The sequence below is a fragment of the Aspergillus versicolor genome (assembly GCF_001890125.1).
Source record: "Aspergillus versicolor CBS 583.65 unplaced genomic scaffold ASPVEscaffold_8, whole genome shotgun sequence".
NCBI classification, from domain to species: domain Eukaryota; kingdom Fungi; phylum Ascomycota; class Eurotiomycetes; order Eurotiales; family Aspergillaceae; genus Aspergillus; species Aspergillus versicolor.
The window spans coordinates 1,035,238-1,043,875 of NW_024467531.1; the positions used below are offsets into that span (position 1 = coordinate 1,035,238).

The 8,638-nt window shown below is 50.4% G+C and overlaps 2 protein-coding genes across 2 annotated transcripts; both read right to left on the bottom strand.

The window, feature by feature from the left end:
* Window positions 1-815: 815 nt before the first annotated feature.
* On the bottom strand, window positions 816-1,877 carry ASPVEDRAFT_828384 (uncharacterized protein). The gene is made up of 3 exons (XM_040817266.1): window positions 1,330-1,877; window positions 1,109-1,267; window positions 816-929 (listed from the first exon to the last, which is right to left on the bottom strand). Exons 1-2 carry the CDS (start codon window positions 1,796-1,798, stop codon window positions 1,167-1,169), a joined length of 570 nt encoding a protein of 189 aa, XP_040670739.1. The 5' UTR covers window positions 1,799-1,877; the 3' UTR covers window positions 816-929; window positions 1,109-1,166.
* Window positions 1,878-5,958: 4,081 nt separating this feature from the next.
* On the bottom strand, window positions 5,959-7,165 carry ASPVEDRAFT_136566 (putative C6 finger domain protein; the record flags this gene model as incomplete). Its single annotated transcript, XM_040807306.1, has 3 exons — window positions 5,959-6,581; window positions 6,656-6,982; window positions 7,045-7,165. 3 exons carry the CDS (start codon window positions 7,163-7,165, stop codon window positions 5,959-5,961), a joined length of 1,071 nt encoding a protein of 356 aa, XP_040670740.1.
* Between the last annotated feature and the right edge of the window lie 1,473 nt (window positions 7,166-8,638).

Sequence of the window (8,638 nt, forward strand, 5' to 3'; positions counted from 1 at the left end):
CCTGCTGCTTCTCCGTCTGACCTGGGAGTGGCGGCCTCGGGGGGATAAGCCCGCCAATCGCAGTGGACCTGTGTCTTGCTCTTAGCGTGTCCTGATGACTGCAGTGAGATCCAAGACTTGTCCAAGCCGCTGGGCTTTGGCCTCGGTATATCTCGTGCCGTCCACGATTGATTAAGCGTAGTTTCGGGCGTTCGGCTGCTGGGTCTTGACTCGTGCAATGACTCTTCTTTTTATATCAACGTCAATGCTTGGTCCAAATAGCCGCAGTTCTGCCATCTCGCAACCACTGGTTCCGATTTGAGTAGCATGAGCCCAAGCACGCTTTATCCCTTCCAGACCGGAAAACAGCGTAACTGTAAATGGTCTAGCGAGATCGACTGGTAGCGTGGTTGGGACAATGAAGCTTGAAGTATACACCGGTGTAGGCCTGGAGGGGCATCCAGCTCCGGTCCTCGAGGTATATCGCACACTGAAAGGTCAAGGGCGCCGGCAACGTCCGCTCGTCGGAGGTGGTCTCGGCCGTTGCTACGCCCGATATAGGAAAGCCATCGAAGCAGCCTGGCGGGGCGGACGACATCGGGCAGTCCGTCTGGACCGGAGACGTGCCGAGATGGACGGGAGGTTTGGTGCCCGAAGTAAACCATCCTCGAGGCAGGCCTCCTCTGAATTCCAATTGCGTCGGCCGTTGGTGGGACTGGGAACTAAGAAAGGTAGTAATTCAAAGTTCCAGCATCGTGGCCGAGCCTAAGAGCGTACCATGGTTCAGAATTTCAGATACCCTCCTTGATGAGCCTTTTTTTTGTGGTCGAAATGTGGTCGAAACGGCTTCGAGATCGAAAAGCAGACTAGGCTACCCGGAGATTGGTTTTTGGGCGGAGCTGAGCTGCTGGTTCCTATCTTACCCGAACACCGTACGATCCGGTATTGAGCTGCGGTATCAATTGTTTCGTCAGCTCGTTTCAAGCGCAGCAAGGAGCGACTAAAAGCTTCATCCTGCGAAGAACGCAGCCTATCCGCATCCATCTATTCACAAAGCGAGGGACGGAGGCCGTGCTGGTCCCACCAGACATCGCGGGGACCCTTGCCAGCTTGAGGGCGGACTGCTCACTCTGAATCTTCCCCGGTTGCATCAGTGTCTTGGTCCTCGTTCTTGTGATCGTCAGCAGTCATGGCAGTGGCTTGTCTGGTCGCGTATCAGACAGCTTCTCTCCGGTCGCACAAAGGTCGATCGCTTGGAACTCCGCAAAGGGTGATATCATCTGCCCTCCTACTGGAGAAGGAAACTGAGCCAACGTGCAAAGACCGCGTCAGGGAAGAGCCTCCCCATACTATGTATGTATGTGTTAGTAGTATTCCCCGAGCTGACGGTGCCAACCGTGGCTACAAGATCGGTCGAATGAACAGGTCCAATGCTGCCAAGGCTGGACAAGGTTGCCCACGAAACCGTTGGGTCTCTTGGACTCGTCACTGAAGCGCTCAGCCGAAGCCCACGAAATCCAAGATTCGAAGACCGAAAAGCATGCATGCTCGATATGGGCCTAGGAGGAAGGTTGGTGGCAAGTGAGGCATCCCGGTTCCAGGACAATTCGATAAACCCACCTTGACTCCAAAAATCGAAGACACCGAGAACAAGGCCCCGCAGGATAGACAAACGTGAGGGCCCACTGTTGAGACTACGCTTGCAAGGACACTCGTCGATTCGTCGAAGAGTCGGTTGTACCTTATCCCACCGTTCCACGCGGCTGCAGTGACGGTTCCCACTGTAATCAGCTTGATAAGCTGATAAGAGGCTCGGCATATGTAATTGTTAATTGGATTTGTCCGGGTCACTGTCACCATCAAGCGAAGGAATCTGAGCAAATGCACCGGCTGCTTGTGAGGCCTGGACTCTGGACCAACTTTACTTGCCCCAGAATTCACACCAAGCTGCAAGATGGCATTGAAAGACCCGCCCAGTCACCGAGTCATGCAGGTGGCTTTCGGCGTGGCAAAAAGCACGGATTCCGCGTCGTCAACGGCAATCTTAAAGTGGATGAAGTGGCGGTCGCGATCATCCATTCTTCGTACGAGTGCCTTCGGAGAATCAAAGGGTTCGAGGATGATAGAAGAGCCACAAATAAGATCAGGCAGCATTAAACGAAATGACGTTCATCTGCCTCTCGGCACCATACAACCCGCGGGAGTCAGAAACCGGAGTTTCGTGTTGATACCATCTTCGTTGCATCGGAATCATCGAATTGCTGATCTCGCCCATCGTATTTTGGGCCTTGCGATAACAACCAAAAAAAAAACCCGCCCTGTCGCGTGTCCTCAGCCCACCCCGCCCAGTCATACTCGAGCGGAGTAAATTCCTTTTGTTGCTTATCATGAGGCAACCTTTCTTCCACCCACCAACGAGCATCCTGTACCCGACTCGAAAGGATTCCCTCACCTCGCTCTGTGCCGTGTGCAAAAGAGCAAACGGAGACAATGCCCTTCAAGATGCTGCCTAAAATGGATGGATCGCATGCCATCGGACTGATCACTGAAGGGCTCCCTTGGTGCATATCCCGCAGGCAGTTGTGTAATGTCTGACTATCCCTTGACTGGGATGATTAATGCCTTCACTTGATGGGCTGGATTGACTTCTCTTCCCCGGGATGCGGATGGAGTGGATCTGATGGAGACGGGCTGCACCGTAACTTGGACCAAGTGCCACTGTGCCACTGCTGACCATGGGGAAAGAAGCAATCGGACTATCGGGAATCATAAGCCCTGTCTTGACTTCAGCGACGTCAATTCCGTGGAGCAAACAACATCGACTGTGCCTCGCCAGGGTCGTATATTGGCAGACACTACTCCCCTACGCGCTCAATTGAGCCACCATGCAAGCTCGATAAGTTTTCCTTCAGAATGTTCGATATTGGTGCTGGATATTTTTTTTGGCGGTTGCGGCGGATGTTGGGAAATGTGCGGGCCAAATGCGATACGGCGCACCCCTGTCACCAGATTTCGGAGTCGACCGCAGGATGGTGCAGGGAGACAGCATGAAGAAAAATAAATATGAAGACAGGGAAAACGCACCTCGATGGTTGAGGGTACCGGGTTGGGGCAGAAAAAAATGGCGCACTCAAAAAGAACGATTTAACTTGTAATGGCCAGGCAAAGCTATCATCCTCCGGCGCCGTAGATGAGTCCCGGCGGATTCGGCCAGTGCGCTTCACAAAATTGGGGTCCTGGAGAGGGTCGAGACGACAGTAGCGTATGCGTGACCACTTGCCTACTATAAAAAGACGGCAAACGTGCTGCTGTCGAACTGATGACTGGATGGGGTCCAGCGGCTGAAGAAATAGAAAAGAACAAGGCATTCGGCTTGGGTTCGAAGGAGTTTACTGAGCATCGTCGTCTGTCACTCGTCTCTGTCAAGTGAGACTTATATGGGTTCGCTTTTCACCTCAGAAGAATCTCCGATAAGAGGGCGAAGAGTTTTCCTTCAAAGGCCTCACTTTAGCCTTCCACAGTCCAATGCGAAACTACCTGGGTTTTGTACTGCAGGTGATGCTGTTGTCGGTCAAAGAAGGCTATGCTAATCAAGAGTCGCAGAGAAAGCACCAGAGCGAATGATGAGCTCACGCCGACTATCGGCCCTCAAAGACGTGATAATCAAGATAACCATGGGCAACTTCCTTCATTTGCCGGCTACAATGGTTGAGATAAGACTGAACAAAACACGTCAGCCTAGCCCGGTTAACCCTTACTGGGGGCATTAAGGAGTATTAGATTACGTGCATGTTATCCGTCAAATATTCGGCATGGCTATCTCTCCTGGTATCTTGACGCTATCTTGATATCTTGTCGCTGTCTTGCCGTAACCGACCGGTCTCTCCACATCCATACCCCAGACGACTTCTCTCCCGGGGGTTCCTACGAGCTAATATTGTCCAAGCGGGATTATGGGAGCATAGTGGTGAGGCGACACCCCAGGCTTCTTTCTACGTGGATTTATTTCCCCCAATTCCCCATACTGGACCCTGTCCACCGCGGAGAAAGGCTCGTCCCGTGCGGATCCGACCCAGCGCATCCTTGTCACAAGATAAGCAGAGATGAAGCGCGACCAGGAAAGTCCTCAGCTTCCAATCCCTCATTGGCAGGACTGCGAAACGCGAGGTTTTTATCTCCGGTACTATATCTACACCGTACTCCCAGCCACCGCTGGCTTCGCCATTGGCCAAAATTTAGCTATCGCCGGGTTGCGCAAGACTCGCAGTATCTTGGGTGATATCTTTCACGATAAACTCGAAGCCATCTCTTTGGAGCTTGCATACTACTAACCTGATGGGACTCGGAAGTATCTATCTACGGTGCACGAACGGGCAGACAACAGTGTCGGCTTCGATCGCTGAGAGTTCCGCTACCGGCTCATGTTCACCGGTAACTATCTGGGGATTTCTAGTCCGCGGTTATGGCAAACCTTGTTTACTGGCGGATATAGTTTTCCGACGTTCTGCAAAGGAGAGACATGAAAGCTCCGTAGAAACAGGCTCATTAGAGGATAAGGTTGGGCCGAGCCGAGCAAGTTTCCCGTATCTTGATAAAGTATATCGGTGTCAAAACTCTGCAAACACATCAAATAACGTTGCTGACCCCTTAATAAAACAGCAGATAACCGGTGTTTTCTACTTAATCTGCGTGAATTTTATCAGCCTGTCTGTTGTCCGGCATAGATATATCCTTTCAACGCACGTTTTATCTTCTGTGATCCTCGGTAACAATTTCCGAAGTACAACCCTAGTAGAGAGAGATCAACTACTTACCATCCACACAATTAACACTTTAAATCCATTGTGAGAGACTGTGCCAAGGCTCACATGAATATTAAAATCATGTTACTTGATGTATATGCAAAGCTCCCCACCCCCGCATGGCGCATACCATCTAGGTTAGGTAGGACTATCAGTAGGAGCAGCACTAGTGTGTTAGCAAAAGAGGCTTAAGCACCTAGCCAGCCTTAACAAGCCTGCTGGACAAGAGAGACCAGAGTAAGATGCCAGGTTTATTTTCTCAACCCACCTTTAAGTAGATAAAACGTTTAAAATCCATATCAGTCCTGTCTGGCTGAGGTTGGCAGGCCCAGGAAGGGGCCTTTGCACTACTATTCAGTCTAGTCGAGTCTAACTCGATATGCTACAGTAGCTGTTTGACTTGACGGAGTAACTTAATATAGTATCCACTTTGTTGCAGATACTCATATAAGGTAGACACTACTGTACGGTGCAGTATTGCAATTCTCTAACTGTATCACCGGCCAAACCTCGGCAAGCCTAGTCCACCGCAGCACACTTATACCTACCCCTGTCTTGTTAATGACATGAGTTGACATTCTGTATATACATTTTGAAGTAGAATTCTGGAATGCGTTAATTGAGAAGTGCTGCTGGGAAACATAGTAATCATGTGTATGCGTAGTAAAAATGCCATTCAAGCGTGCTGTATAGTAACCAAGCCTCTCTAAGTAAAATGCATAGACAATACATCTAGATGATCACAGGACACGCATTTCCCGTGGCTGATTATATCCAGTTCAGTTCATAAGACCACGTAATGAGTATCCAAAACATAACAAAAAAAGAGTAACCTGACCGTACTGTGGGGGAAAAAATGACAAGAGGGGACCAACATAAGGAGACTGAGAGAGAGGCAGAGACAGAGTCTAACCGCGAGCTGCGTAGGTATAGTAGTGAAGCAGGAGCACATGAAACAAATAAATGATAATGATGATGTGGAAAATGCCGCCCAGAAACCCTTGCGCCCGCTAATGCTTAGCTAGTATATAGTGTATAGGAAAACCCACCGGGGAGATAGATATTTATGAAGCCAAAAAGAAATGCGAAATATCGAATGGGGGTATATATTAAGGAACTGAAATCGTCGCTCTTCACCAGGGTTGCCCTTTCTCTATAGGTTCGATGTTCTTCGTAGTTATTGAGGTTGGCCGGGGTGTCCCATCGGGGGACTGCCAAACGCGGCCTGCTGCGTCGTTGCATCTGTGTAGACGGGGTATTGAACCATGTTCATCTGTTGCAATCCATTGACGTCTTGCCACGCACTAGGGTAGCCCATCGAGGTGGGCTGGGCAGCGTATGAGACCGGTACCGGCGTGCCTTGGAGGTCGGCCTGGGGACTCTGCGGGTTCATAGGACTGGCATGATAGCCCTGACCAGGGCTTGTCACTCTGCGCTTGAGGTCGGCGGGCATCGGTTGTGCGAATCCGGTGGGGCTAGCATATGGCGCAGTCATGTTCTGCTGTGCGGGGAACGTCATTGATCGGTTCGGAGTCATTTGCCAAACTGATCCATCCGGTTGCACGGTATACGGGGAAGCGGGACTGAGAGACTGCGATTGCGATGGCACCGTAGGTGCGCCGGGTAGCGAAGGGTTTGGCGGCATGGCGGCCATGGGAGTTCCCGGTTGACTCCATGCATGCGGGGGCATGTTGACCATTGGTTTCCCTGCTGCGGACATTGTTGCCAGCATCTGGGGGTCTGATGGGAGGCTAGTAAACTCGTCCCAGGGAACGGACGGATCCATCGGTGCTGTCGCATCTAGAGCCACCCCACGTGGTCAGTCGTCACAATCCGGAGTTTTGGCGGTTGTTAGAAAGATCACGGTTACTCACCTGGTGGAAAATGTGCCATCGGATTCCCAGGATAGCCCGCAGCACTGAAGGATGCTACCTCTGGGCCGGCACTCAAGGGCATGGGTTGGTAAGGATAATAGGCATCTGTTTGCTCACCGGTAACAGTCGGAGGCGACGATGAGGCCGTGGATACATCTGCTGAGATCGTCTCAATGCGAGAACTGGGGCGAGATTTCTTTTCGATAGGTGGCTGCTGATCCACAGGGAAGAACTGGCACTCTTTTCGTAGCCGAATGCAGTTTTCGCAACGCCCTTGGGGATCATCTGCTGCAACAAGACACCGAATTTTGCGCCGTCGACAATGAACTATCGAGGCACGAATAAGTAACGCATCGATGGGGTAGGACGATCGGAGGGAAGAGACTCACCGCATGCGACAGATGTACGATGGTATCCTAGCTTGTTGCGCTTCTTGTCGGCGGTAGAGGGGTCCATGACGGCAGTCTGTGATATGGTAACCGATGTCATACACTCGACAGCCGCGGACATGCTTTCTGGAAGACTGAGAGAGAGAAAAGCGAATAGACCCAGCCCTAGTAGTGCAGGCGCATTGAATACGCCCGGTGATCAAAGGAGAGGCAGTGGGCACTGATCGCGAGAGCTGGATGGGCGAACGGTAAACTGCAAGGGCAGGATGGCGGGGAGTAATCGTCGAAGCGAAACCACAGCAAGTTCCGCATGAAAGGGCCAATCCACAAATCCCAGATCCAGGCTGCTGGCGTGAGAGTCGTACGTCTCTTGGGCGCTCGTTTCAGCGTTGGGACTCCACACTTGCGACGAAGCAGGAGGGTCGCCTGAATGGATTGAGGGCCAAATCGAGGGGTAGATAGGTGTTTCAGGCACAATTAACCCGAGGCCCGGCACTAAGAAAATAGAAGGAGTCTATATATTGTCGAGATTAATGTCGTGGTAGTTGTCGTGTCGTCGTGATGCAGGAATGCACTGCAGGTACCTCGGCGGACGTCACAGGAAAGGACCCACGAAGGCTGGCAGGAGGAATCCGGCGAATAAATTAGGAGGAAAGGAGGGTCAGAAGTAAAAGGAAGACGGAATAATAATAAAAAAAAAAGAAAAGACGAAGGAATGGACAGTGAAGGTTGGGCAAGAAGGCCAGCAGTGAAGACTAAAAGGACCCAAATAGGTATGCAAGTGAGCGAGGATTAGGTACCAAGAGTAGTCAAGAGTAGCAGCAAGCAACCAGGGAATGAAACAGTGACAGGACAGGGAATGTATCGGAGAAATAAAGATAAATTAGGATTATGGGCCAAGAGGCAGGAGGGACAAGGAGCGACACGCGAGGATGGAAGAGGGAAGAGGAGGAGACAGTCAGTAGAAGAAGGCCAGAAGAACTCTGGAAGCAGTTCGGCCAAAGTCTCGGGAGTTTGACATCAACAGAGTTGATGCTGATTTCCGAGCATCTTATATTTAAGATTAGGCTTGAGTTTTATTATTATTTTTTTTTTATTATTATTGTTATTTTATTTTTATTTTTATTTTTTTTCGCGTGGTGCTCGCTGAGGAACTGCAGGCGTGGTGCTGGAAAGGGGGTTTGGTGTGGAAATCAGGTAGAAAAATACGGCTTGGCCTAAAATAATAAAATAAAATACAAATAATAATGGCGAAAAGTAAGGCAGTTAAATGACATCAAAGAGACAAGAATGAGTAAAAAAGTGGATAGTGGCATGAGCGTTGAGAGAGTCAGAAGAGAGGCCGTCAGACAAATACCAGCACGGAGTATCAGCGGCTGCCCATGCTGGAATGCTGAGTGCACAATCAGAATACGGTTTAATAATAGTACATATCTATCTGACTCTTGAGGCTGTTCATCTATCTAAACCTTCGGTTTGTCCCCAGATGAATATGAAATAAGCGGGAGGGAGTGCTGCAACAGGGCCAGGAGTTGGAGCAGCAATTCTGGCTAAATCAAAGATGAAACAGCTAACTCGAGGTAATTTTCCAGCT